The 19,663-nt window shown below is 34.5% G+C and overlaps 1 protein-coding gene across 1 annotated transcript in view; it reads right to left on the reverse strand.

The window, feature by feature from the left end:
* Positions 1–19,663, reverse strand: part of KIF18A (kinesin family member 18A) — an 86,474-nt gene that overhangs the window by 2,541 nt on the left and 64,270 nt on the right. The window contains exons 14-16 of the mRNA XM_010831790.1: positions 7,189–7,627; positions 6,344–6,451; positions 762–871 (exon numbers count right to left, since the gene is read on the reverse strand). Coding sequence (XP_010830092.1) covers positions 762–871; positions 6,344–6,451; positions 7,189–7,627 — 657 coding nt within the window. The remainder of the gene's footprint in view (positions 1–761; positions 872–6,343; positions 6,452–7,188; positions 7,628–19,663) is intronic.

A 19,663-nucleotide genomic window follows, 5' to 3' on the forward strand; every position in this document is an offset into this window, starting at 1 on the left:
GAACCTAACACATAGTGAGAGTGCAGTAAATACATACTTCCTAATTGAAGTCTTAGGAGCTATAATGTCAGAAAAACAGGTCGGGACACAAAGGCCTAGGAACTGACGGGCACTGTATACTCTAGTTTCATGAAGATGCTTTGTCACCATGGACTCATGTCACCTCCGTAAGCAACTGAGGGGATGTTGTCACCAGACGTGGTTGCAAAGAGATGGACACAACTGAGCACAACACAAGCACAGTCACTGCCATCAGCATTCTCTGCAACTTGCTAACAGGAGTTAAAACATGATTACAACCAGATATAGACTTGAATCTCCCAATAACTGCATAAATGAGTCAGAGGCCAAATTACTAAAAATAATACGCAAAGAGAAAAAATTTCAGATACATTTACAGATATAGTTTATCTTAAACCTATTAAGTAATATAGCTAATTATATCAAATATTAGTTAAATTATTTACCCACCCTTCTGCAATATAAGGCAGTTTGTATAACCAAAAGGGTACAGAATGTAGAGTCAGGAGACCCAGTTCTGAGTGCTGGCTCCATCAAGAAATCTCTCTGTGGTCTTGGGTAAGCATGTTTTCTATTTTGTGTCTTAAGTTTTCTTATCTATATCAGGGATAACCACTCACTATGTAATAAAGGTGATGAGTATATAAAGGGAGATTCTTATGAAAGCACTGTAAAATATGTGACGTTTATACATGCTAGTTAATCATTTATTAAATACCAGAATAAGAGCTGAGACATACCCATAGTTGGTTTGTTTTCTTGTAAGTGCTTATCACTTGAATTATCTTGATGAACACGCTTGGCAGATCCAGAATTTAACTCAGCAGTTAATGAAGTATTTGCTGCAGAGCTTTGGGGGAAAATTTTTTTATTTTAGTAAAGCATTCTTTTATATCTCTAAGTTCAAATACAAATTCTATGTTCAATTACGATTAAAGAAAAAGTGAGATACTAAATATTATGTTGTAAAATCCCATAGAAGTAACTGGAGATGCTAAGTAAATTTTTGGCCCATAGGAGAATTTAGCTGTGTGTGTTTTTAATGTGTATTCAAATCAGAGATTATGATTAGAGGTGTATGTCACAATTCTTTAACAGAATTTAACATTTCAGGGTGCTGTGTTGAACTGCATGCAAACACTGTTATTCAAAGTGTAGAGATAAGGAGCTCACTCCAAGAGGTGAAACACTAAGCTCAGATTATAATACCTCTAATCTGGGGAATATAAACAAGTGAGATTGTTTGGAAACCTTGTTTTTAAATCAAAGCATGATAATAACTGAGTATCTCTCTCTGATTACTGCAATTATACAAAGCGAAATGAAAAGAATGATATTGGCCTCATGCTATTAACGGATCAAATTTCTATCTCAATTTGAGTTGACAAATTACTGAGCACCTACTGTGGCTTCATGTCACAAAATACACAAGTGAGTAGGGCACAAACAACCCATGTCCTGAAAATTTACATAATAGATATATGGTGGGGTGGGGGAAAAATAAGACACATAAAATAATACAAGACAGAGTAAAAAAAGAGTCTGGCAGGTTTTCAATGCTGTAGGTTCCTGAGTTCAGAAGAAGAAAGAAAAAGGGAAGATTCTGTGGATGGGATGAGTTTAATCTGGGCCCTGAAAAACAGTGATCCAACCCTTCCCAGTCCTACAGAGGTCAAGTTTCAGCAGGCAGCGTTGAAGGTCAAAGTGGAAGATCTCTTTCTACACTGATTCAAATAAGCTAATTTTAGGAAAATTTCTTGCAAGTCAAGATATTCTATACCATTTTACAAGTTTATACTAATTTGATTGTCTGTTGGATTAACAATTAGAGACTTTTCCTTATGGCAACAACTTGTTCTGGGAATCCTAACCATGTGGGAAAGTGATGCGGGTTTATGTCTGTGGAACAGCAGAATATGGGTTAGTTATATGGTCATTCAAAGTAGTCAGAAATGGCAATTTAATATGCTGCTGCTGCTGCTAAGTCGCTTCAGTCGTGTCCGACTCTGTGTGACCCCAGAGACGGCAGCCCACCAGGCTCCCCCGTCCCTGGGATTCTCCAGGCAAGAACACTGGAGTGGGTTGCCATTTCCTTCTCCAGTGCATGAAAGTAAAAAGTGAAAGTGAGGTCACTCAGTCGTGTCCGACTCCTAGCGACCCCATGGACTGCAGCCTACAAGGCTCTTCTGTCCATGGGATTTTCCAGGCAAGAGTACTGGAGTGGGGTGCCATTGCCTTCTCTGTTAATATGCTAGTAAAGAAAAATAGGTATAAACTCAGTGAATGCTGGAAAAATAAGTCAGCCTGCGTATCTAAATTTTTTAGAGCCTGTAAGAGAAATGATCATGGTGTTCATAATGGTGATTTACCAACTCTGTTCAATAATGCAAATAACGTCTTCCCAAAATGGTTATAGAGAAGTACCTGTGTTATCAAACTAAATTCAGTTGTAGAAATTTTCTATTCCTAAATGGTGCCAAATAAACTAAATTACTATAAATCCATTTTGGATACTAAAGCACACATTTTTGATTATATATATATAAAATATATTAAAACATATACATTTATAAAATCAAATTCTTTTTTGGTCATTTGGTGATTTTTATTTCTTCAAGTATAAAGATCAGTGTCATTGGTTACTTTTGACAAGGTTTGTTTTTCCAAACGATTTATGTTAAAGTTGTCTTAATGATTTTATGGTATGATTTTTCACTTTGGCTAGTTCTAGACCTTTTGTTTTCACTTGAAAATCAGGGTTTTACTTGAGTAAAACTCACATTTCTAGGAATGAAATCAAAGCCTAATAAAATAAGTTATATATTTATATAAAAGCAAAACATTTAAGTATTTTTAGGATTTAGTCAACTAATGAAATATTTGTTATCAATTTCTGTAAGATTTATTTTAGATCATAAGATAAAAAGACCTAAAATTGTTATGGGTACAAATTCAAATTATTTTAAAGACTATCTTGAGAAGAAACCTAGAAAATATTCTAGTTGTGTGCCAAATATATTTCCATAACTATTAATAAAAGATTAGCCCTTTATTTCCGTACATAGGTAGAATATTTCTGCTTAATAAATGTAATGAATCTCATATTCTTTCAGCTGAGATAATTTCTAGTTGTAATCACAGACTTTTTTCAAAACCAAAAATGTATGCACATGTGAGACCATTTTTGAGTGCCAAGAAAGACGGTGGAACAAACAAAAAACCAAGCAACCAACCAGACATAAAGCAAACAAAACCTCAAATTAATAAATATAATTTATAAGTAAAAATTTACATATGTATTTTATTTGTATATTTGGCAAATTGATTCAGTTAGTTAAAATAGTCTGTTAGAATGATTACAGAAATTGAAATTGTTACATATCTGATATTCTCATTTTAAGTAGTACTAAAAAATTCAGTCTGGTAGGTTTTTGGAATATCCAGTGCTTCTGGATGATAATGTTTTGTGTTTTTTTTTTTTTTTTGAGAGAAAAACTGACAAAATAGATAAATAAATAACTATATACATGGAGCCATTCTTTATTTTTAAAAACCATAATGATATATACACATATCTAAATATGTACATAAAATTGCTAAGTGGAAAATACCAGAGTTTATTACTCTCAAGCTCATGTAGGTTTAATAGGGAGAAAGGAAGATTTTTTTAAAAAGTAATTATGTACATTTCTAGCATTAATCTCTTTTAACCTTAGTTAATGGCAGGATCTAATTATTGGTACCAGAGGGAATGTAACAGAGCAATTAATAGGCTATGAGAAATCTTACTTTATTTGTCCTTTAATATTATTTCACAATAGTAGACATTTGTGTGGAAGCCCTTTAATTTATCTAAACCCACTCCAAATACACAATTTATATACCTGGATATTTCTTGAAAATTCGTTTCATTTTGATAATGTCTATGTTTGCATTTAAGTTATTCTTAGCTATAAACTTTTGTTAGATTTGAGTTAAAACAGCAGGGCATGTTACCAGTGAAGAACAAGAAAAGTCTCCAGCACTAATTAATGAAAAGAATAACATGACTGACATAATAAAAATTAGTGTGAAGATGGATAAAACAGATGATGGTGGTTAGCTAGGCTCAGTAAATGATTGATTCCTATATATAACAAATTGCACAATTCAAATTAGTGACATAGCAAAATACAAGATTGTAACTGTCATGGATAATCAGGGACACTCAGGAAAAATCAATCCATGAAATTTAAACATAAACATTCCAAGACTATACTGTGCTCTGGAGAAGAAAGAACAGATGTTGGATGCAACTATGAGATCACACTCTATGTGGCACAAATAAATAGGCTATTTGTAAATTTGTTAACATTAGCCCAGATGATAACAGGTCCACAGTAGAAAACAGGAAACTTAAAAAAAAGAGTTATCCTAAGATCGTATACTCTTCTCTCCATAATCACATACTAAAGAAAAAGAGTTAAAGCAAATCAGATCCATTTTACAGTTTAACCGTTCACTATATCTTTTCACTGAATTCAGTGTTATAGGATATAAAGAATATATAATGAACTTCATGTCATATAACAATATATTTAAGATATTTTCCCGTCTTTAATTTTTAGCCGTTTTACTGCTGTTTACCTGCGTATGTTGCTTTGTCTTAATGCTGCTTGCAGTGTGCAGTGGTTCTTGAGCCTGTGTTATCTTTGGTCAGTTTTGGAAAATTATTAGCCAGCATCATCTCAAATACTGTTTTTTTTTTGTTTCTTTGTTTTTACATTTTTTTTTTCTCATTTCTTTCTGGGACTCAAAATGCATACATGCTAGATCTGTGTACCACAGACCTCTTTTTTGCTCTTCTCTGTATTTTAATCTTTTTATCCTTTTGTACATTAGTTTGGATTTTTTTTTATTAACCTATCTTCTTTAATGAAACCTATCTTTCTTTAATGAAAGTTCACTAAACTTTCTTCTGCCATACCTAATTTGTTAAATTGATTGAGTTGCAATTTCAGTAAATTCTATTTTTCAGCTCTAGAATATCCATTTGATTCATTTTAATAGAATCCAGTTCTCTGGGAAATTATCATCTATTTTATTGAACTTAATCACAACTAAATTTAAGTCCCTATCTGATAATTCCAGTATCTTCATTACTGCTTCTCTGTTTTTCTCTTGATTTTCAGTCATTTTGTCCTGTCTCCTGGCATATTTGGTAACTTTTGCTTAAGTGGTAAACACTGCATATGAAAAACTGGAGAGGCTGGAGATCATATATTCTTCAGAGATGATTTAATTTTCTTCTGGCAAGTGGGCAGAGAAGGAATTCAACTGGTCTAGATCTGCTTCAGGTTTTCAAGAACCAGTCTATTTCCAGTTTCCCCTACTCCTACCTAGAGCATAGGCCTTCAAAGATTTCAAGTAACACCCTGGGTGTTTAATGGGGCTTCTTCTCATGATGATCCCTAAACAGTAATTTTTGTATCCTGGCCCCATGAGAAGATCAAAACCTTGCTTATTACTTTAGCCTCTTGGTAGCCACTTTTAGCTTGGTTTCTTGGTCTTTTATTCCATGGAGTTTAGAAACTGGCGAATATGCTGTAGGCAAAAGCTACACAGGAGGATTTTGCTTCCCTAGCTCAGTGAGGTGCTGACAGCACTAGGCTTCCATTTTCTGTTTGACCTCTATATTTGATGCCATGAATTGAGGAGTCTGATGCAAATGCTAAATGGAAAAAAGAGGCAGAGAAAGTCTAGTTCTCCACAAGTTGTTTTCCATTTTTCTGGGATCTTAGACTCCCAAGTCCTGGCTGTGTTGGTTGTTCCCCAGGCCTTTCAAGCAGCTACTGGTTGAATTTCATTAGCTTTTATAATTGCTCCTGATGGAAAGCCTGGTCTGATATAAGCTACAATGTCATAGCCAGAAACAAAAGTTTATTCACTTATCACATTTTAACCAGATATCAAAATCCATTAAAACAGTATAATTTTAGGACTGAAGAAATTCAGTAATGTTTAAAGGGAAAAATACCAAATAAGTAAAAGTTGTCAACAGAAAAAACTTAAAATTAAATAACTTTTTTGAAGGCCAGAGACATTTAAATTTATTTTAAATAACCTGAAATATGGAATATCTTAAGCAAATACCAAGTGAAATATTTGGGCTTTATCAAGATCTTTGATAATATAAAAGCAGTGCCACATTAGAGCAACTTATTATATGTGTGCACACATGTGAACTGACAGTCTAATTTTAATAAAAAGAGCTGTAGGAAACAATGTGTAAAGGTGATCTTACTTACACACAAAGATCAAAACAGTTTATATTTAAATGTACCTTGTTAGTTTCCGTTTCCTTTTGGCGGCAGCAGTCATTGCCATGTAGGATGGTACTGTGCTTGGTATAGGCAGAGGCTGTTTGGTTGAGACTGAAGAAGGGGCAAGCCTGTATATTAAATAATGAAAAACAGAGTAATTTTGATTTGTACTACGGAGAAAAAATGGGCACATACTCCCATAATTTGAACAGCACCTTGCATTAATTGATCAAGGAAAACACTGTGCAATACTATAACCTTTCCTTGATTGTCTGAGGTTTTCTTTTCTCTTTTTTTATACCACAGATGGACATCAAGAGATTTCTGTACCCCCACAGCATAGAAAAGTGAAGGTATCATTCTTCCCATAGTTAGATTAACTGTGAATATACAGATTAAGTGAGAAGGATATGTTTTTGCTTGGATGACATGTAGTCAACCATACCTTATATTTATGACTATTTCAGAGCAAGCTGAGAGGCTTGTTAATATCAATAGAAACTGTGGTATTTCTTTTAGTGAAGATATTAATGAATAATAATAAACACTTGATAATCCACCATTGATAGGCTATAACATCTAATGCTGAAGTATGAAGAACAAAATAAATATATCTTAAGGTTTCCTCTAGCCTAATGAGGGCCAATCAACTTAAGCTTCAAAATTAAAGACTTCATAGTATTGTTCGTGGATTAATATTTAGAAAGACAAATGAGATTTAATGAAGGTAAAACACTGACTTTTGTAATCAAGATAGCATACTTCATCTATGAAATAGATCTTAAATATAGCTACAGAGCAAAAAGAGAGCCAACAGTTTAAAGGCTATACAAATAAAGAAGAATTGGCAAATACTCCTTTGTACCTTTGCAAAATGTTATTGTTTGGGAGGGATTCTTGTTCAGGTAGTTCACTTTCCAAGCTCCTGGTATCTTCACATATAAGAAATGTAGACTTTAAATCCTCCTGTCCATGTTCTTTTCTCATGCTGAGAGGGATATCTACTTCACACAACATTTTCAAAGAATTATCACTGTTTATATTTGAGCTGATGGTCTGAAAACTGGTAGTATGTGATGGTTTTAATGAGGTCCCTGTAGATGGATTTTGATAAGTTTTTCTACAATTTTCTGGAGTATACACAATGGGCTGAAGCTCTTTGCTGAGGGAATCATTAAGCTGCGTATTTTCAGACTCTACAGACGTTTGGGTATGTTTTATGTTCAAGGGAGAAGGCATTAATTTTCTTCGGGTTCTTTTTTGTGAAGGAATTTTAAGCAGATTAGATTCACCTGGAGATGTGCCTGTTCAACAAAATTAAAAAGAAGCTCAATAATGTTGCCTAAATAGTTTTCTAATAACCTTATCAGTTAAAAGAAGAAATAAACCCTAATAATAAGCATATTTCATGTTAAATTAATAAAAATTTAAAAGAAAATAAGTTGGAAAGAAAAAAGCTATTGCTAATAATGTCAATAAACTCATTATAAAGCAATTCTAAAACAGAAAATAAATACTAAATAGCAATATCAATATGAATTTATAAATACAGCTATCTTGAGATACTGGGCAATTATGACAACAAACTCCAGTAAATATATACATTTCTCTGAGGATCAGTACTTGACCTTCTAATTCCATAAGGTTTTTTTTCTATGTCTGTGAACCTGTTTCTGTTCTGGACAATCAGCAATGAACAACACAATAATGGAAATAAAAAATATATTAGAGGGAACCAATAGCAGAATAACTGAGGGTGAAGAACAGATAAGTGAACTGGAAGACAGAATGGTGGAAATAACTAAAGCAGAATAGAATAAAGAAAAAAGAATTGAAGACAGTCTTATAGACCTCTAGGACAAAATTAAGTGGACCAACATTCGAAATACAGCGGTCCTAGAGAAGAAAAGAACAAGAAAGGGTATGAGAACATACCTGAAGAGATTATAGTAGAAAAATTCCCTAACATGGGAAAGGAAATAGCCATCCAAGTCTAGGAAGCCCAGAGAGTCCCAAGCAGGATATACCCATAAAAAAATATGCCAAGACACATAATAATCAAACTAACAAAAATTAAACACAAAGATTAAAGGCAGCAAGGGCAAAGCAAAAAATAACATACAAGGGAACCCCCATAAGGCTAACAGCTGATCTTTCAGCAGAAAGTGCAGGCCAGAAGGGAATGAATGGCAGTATATACAATAAACTTATAACTAAGATTACTCTACCCAGCAAGGATCTCATTCAGGTTTGATGGAGAAATCAAAAGCTTTATAGATAAAGCAAAAAGTAAGAGAATTCAGCATCACCAATCCAGCGTTACAACAAATGCAAAAGGAACTTCTCTAGATAGGAAACACAAGAGAAAGAAAAGTCTTATAAAAACAAACCCGAAACAATAAAGGTTTTGGTAACAGGATCACGTGTGTGCACTCAGTTGCTTCAGCTGTGTCAGACTCTTTGCAGCTTAATAAACTGTAGGTCATCCAGCTCCTCTGTCCATGGGATTCTCGAGGCAAGAATACTGGAATAAGCTGCCATGCCCTCCTCCAGGGGCTCTTCCCAACCCAGGGACTGAGCCTGCGTCTCCTGAATTTCCTGCACTGCAGGCTGATTCTTTACCCACTGAGCCATCCTTAACAACAGTTACCTTAAGTGTAAATGGGTTAAATGCTCCAACCAAAAGACACAGACTGGCTGATTGTATACAAAAATAAGCACTGGGATGACCCAGAGGGATGGTACGGGGAGGGAGGAGGGAGGAGGGTTCAGGATGGGGAACATGTGTATACCTGTGGTGGATTCATGTTGATACACGGCAAAACCAATACAATATTGTAAAGTTAAAAAAAATAAAATAAAAAAAAAAATAAAATAAAAAAATAAACATCAGCAAGGGAAAAAAAAATAAGACCCTTAAATATGCTGTCTACAAGAGACTCACTTCAGAACTAGGGACACATACAAACTGAAAGTGAAAGGCTGGAACAAGATATTCCGTGCAAATAGAAATCAAAAGAAAGCAGGAGTAGCAATACTTGTATCAGATAAAATAGACTTTAAAATAAACAATCATTACAAGAGACAAAGAAGAACACTACGTAATGATCAAGGCCTCAATCCAAGAAGATATAACGATTATAAATATGTACTGTTTTTTATATTCAACATTCAAGTGATAGCATATATTATTTGTCTTCCTCTGACTTACTCCACTTAGTATATAATTTCAAGGTCCATCCGTGTTGCTGCAAATGGCATTACTTCATTCTTTTTTTTATGGCTATACACTCTTATTCTGAGTAACCAACCTCTTGCCACTACTTTCTCAATCACCTGAGTCCCAAATAACTAGATTTTTACCTTTTCCTTGCATTTCCCAACCTTCACCAATCTTGCCTTAGTTAAAACATAATTCTGATCATGCTATTTTCCTGATTAAAAATGTTTAGTAATTTTTAAACAGAAACATACTATACAAAGATTTTTAGTAGGGTAATTCTTGTCCTTTGCTCTAATACTTAGAGACAAATGGTTTTGTTTGAACTTAAGTGTGAACTCCCACAATACTAGACATAATTAAATATTTAAGCACATAGAGATTTCTCACTTTTTTTTAGTGTACAAAATAATGATTACATAAATAATGATAAACTTGATGAGCTTCAGTGAACTTATGCTGCATTTCTTAATTTTTTTTTTCTCCTTTGCCTATTTCATTCTGGTAAACTTCATGGTGCCTGACACAAAGTAATTCTGCATGGAGTGTGCTATTAAGGGAAGAAACTATAATCTGTATTTCTCACCATGTTTTCAAATCAGGCAGTAAAATTTCCAATTGATGTCATGTATGTTTTACAATATAACAATAACTTAAATTACACTGAAAGTTGAATAAAATAAGTGCTGTGTAAATATTTCAACAGAACAGTTCAAACTTTCAACCAAGTTAAAAAATACAGTTATAACAATCAGCAAGAGTACATGCGTTATTCTTATTACATTAGTTGACAATAGACTGCTGTGGCTAGGTTGACAATTACCCTCTAGGAAATACAATTTAAAAACAGGAAGAAAAATATGATCCCTATTCTACTAAGGAATTTTACTTTTCTGAGAACTAGATAAATGAGATCCAGATCTTAAAATAATTTTCCACTCCCTTTAACATGACATTTGTCAAATTTTCCATTACCAGATATTTTTATACTAATGCTGCAGTGTAAAGACAGTTACTTTTCTCCACTGTGCTGCTACCACCAATTTGGTGGCTATTAATAGCTGGAAGATTAACTTCTTTTCCCATGAGAGGCCGTATGGGTATATAGAGGATAGAAAACTATATCGAGGATGGAGAACTGAATTGGAAGTCAGGAGACTTGGATTCTATTTCTGGTTTTACTAACAACTCACGGAGTGACCTTGGGCAATTCACTTGAGCAGTATGGGTATTAATGCCCCCTAGAAAAACAGGGATACTACCTTTCTATGTACAGGGATTTTCTAGGATTAGATAACATCTATAAAATACTTAAGATTCAAGGAAAGGCCCTAGAATTATAGGCTTCAACTGTTAGCATTATGATAGTCACAGACTAAGCTCTAATTTGCTTTTCAGTATTCCATCAGGTGGTTCAGTGGTAAAGAATCTGCTTGGCAATGCAGGTTCAATTCCTGGGTCGAGAAGATCCCCTGGAGAAGGAAATGGCAACCCACTCCAGTATTCTTGTAAGGAAAATCCCATGGATTAAGGAGCCTGGCGTGCTACAGTACATGGGGTTGCAAAGAGCTGGACATAACTGAGCACATTCCATTAATACCCAATGCACAATTATCACCAAAAGAATATATTTCAAACAATGTCTTGCTTTCAGTTTATCGAATACCCAATTTATCAAGGCTGATGATAAACTGTAAGAGAAACCAAAGGTATTATTAAAGCAGAACATCTAAGTATTATTTGAACATGCAGGCTTCATAACAACATTGTAAAATTCAGAACACATTGGACCATGAAATCTCAAGGGATAAGGATTATCTAGAGTAACTATTTTTATTGCCCAGATCTACGGAGAGATAACTGCTGGAGCGGCAGTGGGCAAATTCCCATGATAGTGGACCACATTTGCTCTACTGCTTATAAACACTATGAGAAGTGGGTACTATCGTAATACACCAAAGAAATATTGACCTGTTCTTTGGGATAATCTAAACATATATCCAGTATCAAATGTTGATACGATCAGACATTATCTTTAGCCATAATTCTACTCTCTTGATAGGATATATTAATAACCTGAAGGAGAAACATGAAGATGTGGCTGATAATGGATTCACATACCACTGTTTTATTGAACCTGAAAGAAGAGATGCTACAGACACACAGCATGTGCAAAATACACGTCCAGGAGATTCTTTTCTTTTATCCTCTCAATTATTAAGTACAGATAAAATAATAAGAGAGCAGAAATCTAATAGATAAGTAGTCCTGAATTGACTACTTAGACTGATGAGTTACTAAGAAATGTTCAGAAGTTAATCAGATCAAAGTAAGATTTAAAGACTTAAATAAAAATTCAGCAGTCAATTCACTGAAACTATAAGCATATAATGACTCCATTTACTCATGAAGACTAAAGGACACAATAAACAAGTGAAATTTCACTTTTAATATGATATCCAGAATATATAAATACAATTTATATATTATATAATAAGTTATATATACTATATATAAATATATATATTACACATATATAATAAATAGTCATTCCCCTTTAGTCAGGTAAAGGAATACTTGAAGTGGGTATAGCAAACTGGAGAGTGCTGGGCAAGGGGCTGTAACAACTACTGGATATGCTAGGTGTGTAAGAGAGATCTGCTGTACTTTTCCATTACAAGATGTGCAGTAACTTTCCAGAAAAGCAGGCTTAGGCATCTGTAGCTACCGCAGATTCAGCCTGGGAAAATACTATCTAAGAAGATTCTGTAATTCTTGGGCTTATAGTGGAAATGACAAAGAAAAAACCTGGAGGGAAATTATAATTCTTTTAAAAAGGGTCCCTAAAATAAGAAAAGAAATAGTGTAGTTATGGATTTTCAGAACAAGAGGTTCTAACAGGCAATGTTAGGTAATGAAATACCTCAGCAATGGAGGAGCCACACAGGAGTTGATGGGACATTAAAAATGCATTTTTATAAGGTAGGCTCATAAAACTGGGATGGAAAAGACTGGCAGTTGCTTGGGAAGACAGCAAGTCTTCTCTCCAGGGTCTCTTCATCTAAGGAACCAGCCTACTATATCATATACTAAGTACAGAAGATAGCAGGTACCCCACAGTCTGAAAAAATTTGTTACTTGTAGACCATGTCTTGGAACTTAATTCTCCAACAAAAAGTGTAGGTATACTGCATTTCTATTGTCCTGAAATGGTTATGGATCCATGGTTATGTGAATATGACTTCATGTCCAAATAACAACAATAACCATAATGTTGAGACTGTTAAAAGAAGTTACTACTATTATTTTCAGTACAGTTTCAATGTTTGTTTGATTAATGAAAGAAAAAAAAGTTGTAGTCAGCTATGGAACAAGAAATGTACTCAGATTTTTCTCCTATGTGTCTAAAATACTGGTAGCTGGGCTTATACAGCCTCTAAATGGGAAATCAAACAGTTCTTTTTAGATAATAAATTATAGCAATAAAAGAAGACCTAAGTATTGACATTTTCAGGTTCCCCTCAACTAACTTTTTAACTAATTTTTTAGACATTGCCATAAATCAAGGCTAATTAGCTGAAAGACCTATGTACACAGAATACATCAAAAGTCACCAGATATTTGAGAATAGATAATAAAGGAAACAGACAAGTATTTTAGGAAACCATAATTAATGTCTTCAGAGAAATGAGAAATTATTACAATCATGAAACAAAATCAAAGTGCTATGGAAAGAAACACTGAATTATAAGACAGAGTTCTTAGAAATTTAAAACGAGAGGAAAAAACTAAAAATAAAGGTTATAAGATAAAGCTGAAGACATCTCCTAGAAAGACTAGCAAACAAACAAAAAGAGGTAAATACTAGATAACTGATAACAGAATTAGAAGATTAATCCAGGAGATCCAAAATCAGATTAATAATAATGTTCCAAAGACAAAAAAGAAAGAAGGGAAAAAAAAATTACAGAGGTTTATCTATGTAAGCATGTGTATGTACGTTAAAATCTGTGAAAATTTCCCAGAGTGAAAAGATAAAGGTTTCCAGAGAAAAAGGCCCACAAACTGTTTAGTGTAATGACTTAGACACCACCAAGGTATAGCACTGTGACACTGCAGAACACCCAGGAACCCAACGTTTTCCTGGGAGAAAGTCTCACACAAAGTATGACAAATAAAAATGGCGTGACAGTTAACAGCAACATTGGAATCTAGAAATCAATGGAGAAACATGTTCACAGTTCTTGGAAAAATTATTTCCAACCTAGAATTCTACACTGAGTCAAACAATCAGAAAATAAAAATACTGCTATACATCCATGATCTAAAAAAATTTTACTTCCTATACACCCATTCTCCAAATCTACTGGAGGATGTGCTTCTGTAGAATAAAGGAGAACAACAAGAAAGCGAATGGGAAAAACAAATACTACATACAGAAAGAGCAAAGCAGTACAAGAAAAGAGTGTATGCAGTTCTTAACTCAACAAGGAATGATATTTACTTGATAACACTCGAAATTTATTTTTAAAAAGGTGAAAAACTGTTCTGGCAAAAAGGAGGAGGAAATGTATACATACTGTAAAGGAGTTAAATCCTTATCTTCTAAAATAAAAAGAGAAATATTTAAAATTGGAAATTACAAACAAGAATTAGCAGCATAAATTTGAAATTTAAAAATCAGGATGAAAAACCAAATGAATAAGAATTGGGAGTGAGCAGCAATACTTCCACAAATATTACAGTACTTGTTGACTTACATAGGTATTACTATAAACAGGTTATTACTTCATGCAGAGGCTTTTAATGAAAAGAAAAAGTCAGACTTTGGGGCTGTAAAAGGAAAGAACAGACCAAAATTGTTTCTTGCTTATTCTGGGATAGCTTTACTCAAAATCTATGGACAGAGTAGGGTCAAACTAGACAAAGCTATGAAACTTTACATTCAAAAGTCTAATTAACTGAAACATGCAAGGAAATAACATGAAATGAATTGGCAATCAAATAGAAGGGCAAGATAAAAATTCTTAGGTGGGGAAGATTTTTCTTTATTTAGCCCCATTCTCCCCTGGCTGACTATCTCACTCTCCCATTCATGTTTTCCCCAGCATTTAACAAAAAGAAAGGCAGGACAGTTAACTTCCTAGGAGAATTTAAAGAGGGCCAATATATAAAGAATATGAAAAAGAATGTATAATATATAACTGAATCATTCTGCTGTACAGTAGAAAACAACAACAAAAAGAAATTAACACAGCATTGTAAATCAACTGCTGCTGCTGCTGCTGCTGCTAAGTCGCTTAAGTCGTGTCCAACTCTGCGACCCCATAGCCGGCAGCCCACCAGGCTCCCCCATCCCTGGGATTCTCCAGGCAAGAACACTGGAGTGGGTTGCCATTTCCTTCTCCAATGCATGAAAGTGAAAAGTGAAAGGGAAGACTCTCAGTCGAGTCAGACTCTTAGCGACCCCACGGACTGCAGCCCACCAGGCTCCTCCATCCATGGGATTTTCCAGGCAAGAGTACTAGAATGGGGTGCCATTGCCTTCTGTAAATCAACTATAATTCAATAAAATAATGTCAGGAAAAAAAGTAAAAGAGGCCAATAAAAATGTGACTCAATCAGCAAAAATAAATCATTCAATATGATGAGAATGAGTAAAACACATTTAAAGTCATGAGTCCCATGATGAAGGAAAATTCCTTTTATTCGGGGAACAGGTAATCCATTCATGAAATCTGAATGTTTGCATGAGTAATTCTAATATACTTTAAAGTTTATAGTGAAATATAAATAGTAGAAATAAAAATAAAGTTTTATTTCTTAGAGAAATAAAAGACATATTTTGTATAAGGACATGGATTTAATCATTTTGCTTTCATATATTTTAAGTATCCTAAAGATCTCTGCATGTGTGCTAAGTTGGTTCAGTCGTGTCTCTTTGTCACCCCATGGACTGTAGCCTGCCAGGCTCCTCTGTCCACGGGATTCTCCAGGTAAGAGTACTGGAGTGGGTTGTCATATCCTTCTCCAAAAGATCTCTAGTTATAGTTATGTTTCTTATACCTTTTCTTTATCTTTACATTTAGATTCCATACAAAGGTAAGATGTACTTAATTTCTTTACAGGTTTGTTGAGAAATATTCAGGTGATTAAACAGAGAGGACAGCACTTTAAGAATCAAAAAATTTTTCTATTACTGTTTTCAGATTAACTAGAATATATCTAGGTCTAATAACAATTTGGGAATGTCCTGGAGAGAAACTGTTCATTGAAAAATAACTTTGGTATTGCTTTACTTATAAAGGTCTAACATAGTTTTCATGAAATTCAAATGGTCTTTTAAGGTTTATTACACCTAACATAGTTGAAGGCACATATTAATAAAGTAACAAGATAATGCACCTGATTTTTGTTTTTATAGTTATGACGCTTTTCTTAAAAATGATAATTTAGCAAAAGTACAGAAACAATGCTAGGGATTTATTCAACAGCTCCTAGTTTAGGGAAAAGGGTAGGTGATGAAAGTTACATGATTAAATAATATAACTTTCAAAATGATTATGTAATACAATTTAACCAGGCTTTTAAAAGTGATCAGAGATAGATCAGAGCTAATGAAAGATATAGAAGAGCCTTTCTTCTAAACCCTAGGGTAAGTTTTGCTTAATGAATCCAATCCTAGTCTTTGTAATACTTATCCATTAATAGTTTAGGAAACATCTTAAAATATTTATATAATGCTTTAAGGCATCTTATATACAACTGAAAATGTGCATTTCAGGATAAAGTGGTTTAGTGTTCTATTTATCTGTTCCTACATTATGGCTAGAGATTCCCGCTTCAAAAAGTTTGTTTACTGTAAGTCTATAAAGAGACTTAAAAAGGAAGTCAGTCAAAAACATTTTGTTGAGATTGCCAAGTTTTAGAAGCCTTTCAAAAATCTTTTAAGTATTAAAATGACTTTTAAAATTAACTGCAAGTGCAAAAGTTGTGGATGAGATGGTGAAAAAAACTAATTTTCATCAATAATAGTCTGAACTCTAACACAATATTACCTAGACTACAACACAAGTAAATTAACATTCGTGTTGTCTGTATAGCATTTTATAGAATAAAATATGCTATTAATATAATCTACAGCTTACTATCAAAACAAAAACCATGAAAACAGTTATGAAGTTAGAATGAATCTGCCTTCCCACTATATTTGCCAAGTGGTTAGAAGAAATTATGACTAAATACTTGATAACTGGTTAAGTGGTTAATGAAGAACTAAAAACAATTTAGATATTAATCTGTCCTTTGCTATCATTCCCCCAAACTTTTGAAATTTTAAGGAATATGACGAACTGATGACAGTACAATCAAAGCAGTAAATTTAGATATTTCGACTTTGTCAGTGAAATACAACTGAGTTTCAGAAAGAAGTATAACAAAAAGACATTTGAGAAACTGCTTATACTTTAAGAGAAACATAGCTTCCCAGGTGGTGCTAGTGGTAAAGAACCGACCTGCCAATGCAGGAGACATAAGAACTTGGGTTTGATCCCTAGGTCAGGAAAGTCCCCTGGAGAAGGAAATGGCAACCTAATCCAGTGTTCTTGCCTGGAGAATCCCATGGACAGCAGAGCCTGGCAGGCTACAGTCCAAGCAGTCACAAAGAGTTGGACATGACTGAAGCAACTCAGCACACATGCACAAGAGAAACATCTAAAAATGCATTAATTGGCTGTATTGTTCTTTAAGCTATTTAAGTCTACCTGTGAGCACAATCTAGTTTGCTTCATTACTTCAATCTTTCAAATATTTCATTTCTTCAAGAAGGCTATCCCACAGATTTGGCTTAGGGCTCTAAAATGTTTCCAGTAGAAAGCAAGAGAAAACAGAGTTGTTTCATGTCGTCTTTCTAAAAACAGTTTTAAGAAATATCAGTACATTTTTATTTTTAAAAGAATTTTTAGTATATTTTTTACTTATTATTTTAAACAAATTTCCTTAATTAGGCCTTAGGATTAAATACTACATTTATTAGTATATGCCACTTCTTATATGCTCCCACTAACTGACAAGCCAGTTCATTTCAGTTCAGTTCACTCATTCGTGTCTGGTTCTTTGTGAACCCATGGACTGCAGCATGCCAGGCTTCCCTGTCCATCACCAGGTAAAGGAGCTTGCTCAAACACATGTCCATCGAGTCGGTGATACCATCCAACCATCTCATGCTCTGCCGTCCCTTATTCTACAGCCTTCAATCTTTCCCAGCATCAGGGTCTTTTCCAACGAGTTAGTTCTTTGCATTATGTGGCCAAAAAATTGGAGCTTCAGTTTCAGCATCAGTCCTTCAAATGAATATTCAGGACTGATTTCCTTTAGGATTGACTGGTTTGATCACCTTGCAGTTCAAGGGACTCTCAAGAGTCTTCTCCAACACCACAGTTCATAAACATTAATTCTTCGGCACTCAGCTTTCTTTATAGTCCAACTCTCACATCCATACATGACTACTGGAAAAACCATAGCTTTGACTAGACAGACCTTTGTTGGCAAAGTAATGTCTCTGCTTTTTAATATGCTGTCTAGGTCGGTCATAATTTTTCTTCCAAGGAGCAAGCATCTTTTAATTTCATGGCTGCAGTCACCATCTGCAGTGATTTTGGAGCCTCAAAAAATAAAGTCTGTCACTGTTTGCATTGTTTCCCCATCTATTTGCATGAAGTGATGGGACCAGATGTCATGATCTTAGTTTTCTGAATGTTGAGTTTTAAGCCAACTTTTTCACTCTCTTCTTTCACTTTCATCAAGAGGCTCTTTAGTTCTTCTTCGCTTTCTGCTATAAGGGTGGTGTAATCTGCGTATCGGAGATTACTGATATTTCTCCCGGGAGTCTTGATTCCAGCTTGAGCTTCATCCAGCCTGGCATTTCACAAGATGTACTCTGAATATAAGTTAAATAAGCAGAGTGACAATATATAGCCTTGACATACTCCTTTCCCAATTTGGAACCAGTCTCTTGTTCCATGTCCAGTTCTACCTGTTGCTTCTTGACCTGCATACAGATTTCTCAGGAGGCAGGTAAGGTGGTCTGGAGAAGGAAATGGCAATCTACTCCGGTATTCCTGCCTGTAAAATTCCATGGATGGAGGAGCCTGGTAGGCTACAGTCCATGGGGTCGCAAAGAGTCAGACACGACTGAGCGACTTCACTTTCTTTCTTTCTATAGTTCCTTTGGAGGAGATGGCAACCCACTCCGGTGTTCTTGCCTGGAAAATTCCATGGATGGAGGAGCCTGGTGAGTTACGGTCTATGGGGCTGCAAAGAGTCGGACACGACTGAGCAACTAACACACACACACACACACACACACAGAGACAGGTAAGGTGGTCTGGTATTCCCATTTCTTTAAGAATTTTCCACAGTTTGTTGTGATCCACACAGTCAAAGGCTTTGGCATAGTCAATAAAGCAGAAGTAGACATTTTTCTGGAACTCTCTTGCTTTTTTGATGATACGATGGATGTTGGCAATTTGATCTCTGGTTCTGCTGCCTTTTCTAAATTAGCTTGAACATCTGAAAGTTCATGGTTCACGTTCCGTTGAAGCCTGGCTTGGAGAATTTTGAGCAGTACTTTGCTAGTGTGTGAGATGAATGCAATTGTGTGGTAGTTTGAATATTCTTTGGCATTGCCTTTCTTTGGGATTGGAAAGAAAACTGACCTTTTCTGGTCCTGTGGCCACTGCTGAGTTTTCCAAATTTGCTGGCATACTGAGTGCAGTACTTTCTTATTTATTTATTTTTTTTGGAAACAAATTATCCTTTTATTCAAACAATCTTACCTGAAATCTACATTGAATTTGCTTTACTCTCTTGAAAAGAAAAAAAAGCCACGTCCTCAAACTGTAATGCAATCATAAATACAGTTAGTCTCTCTTTTTTTTTTTTTACAAAAAGTGGGAATGTTTCCAGGTTTATTTAGTTATTTATTTATTTTTTAATTTAATTTTATTTTTAAACTTTACATAATTGTGGGAATGCAAACTAGTACAGCCACTATGGAGAACAGTGTGGAGATTCCTTAAAAAACTGGAAATAGAACTGCCTTATGATCCAGCAATCCCAC

This window comes from Bison bison, unplaced genomic scaffold, assembly GCF_000754665.1.
Source record: "Bison bison bison isolate TAMUID 2011002044 unplaced genomic scaffold, Bison_UMD1.0 scf7180017864531, whole genome shotgun sequence".
Taxonomy (NCBI): domain Eukaryota; kingdom Metazoa; phylum Chordata; class Mammalia; order Artiodactyla; family Bovidae; genus Bison; species Bison bison.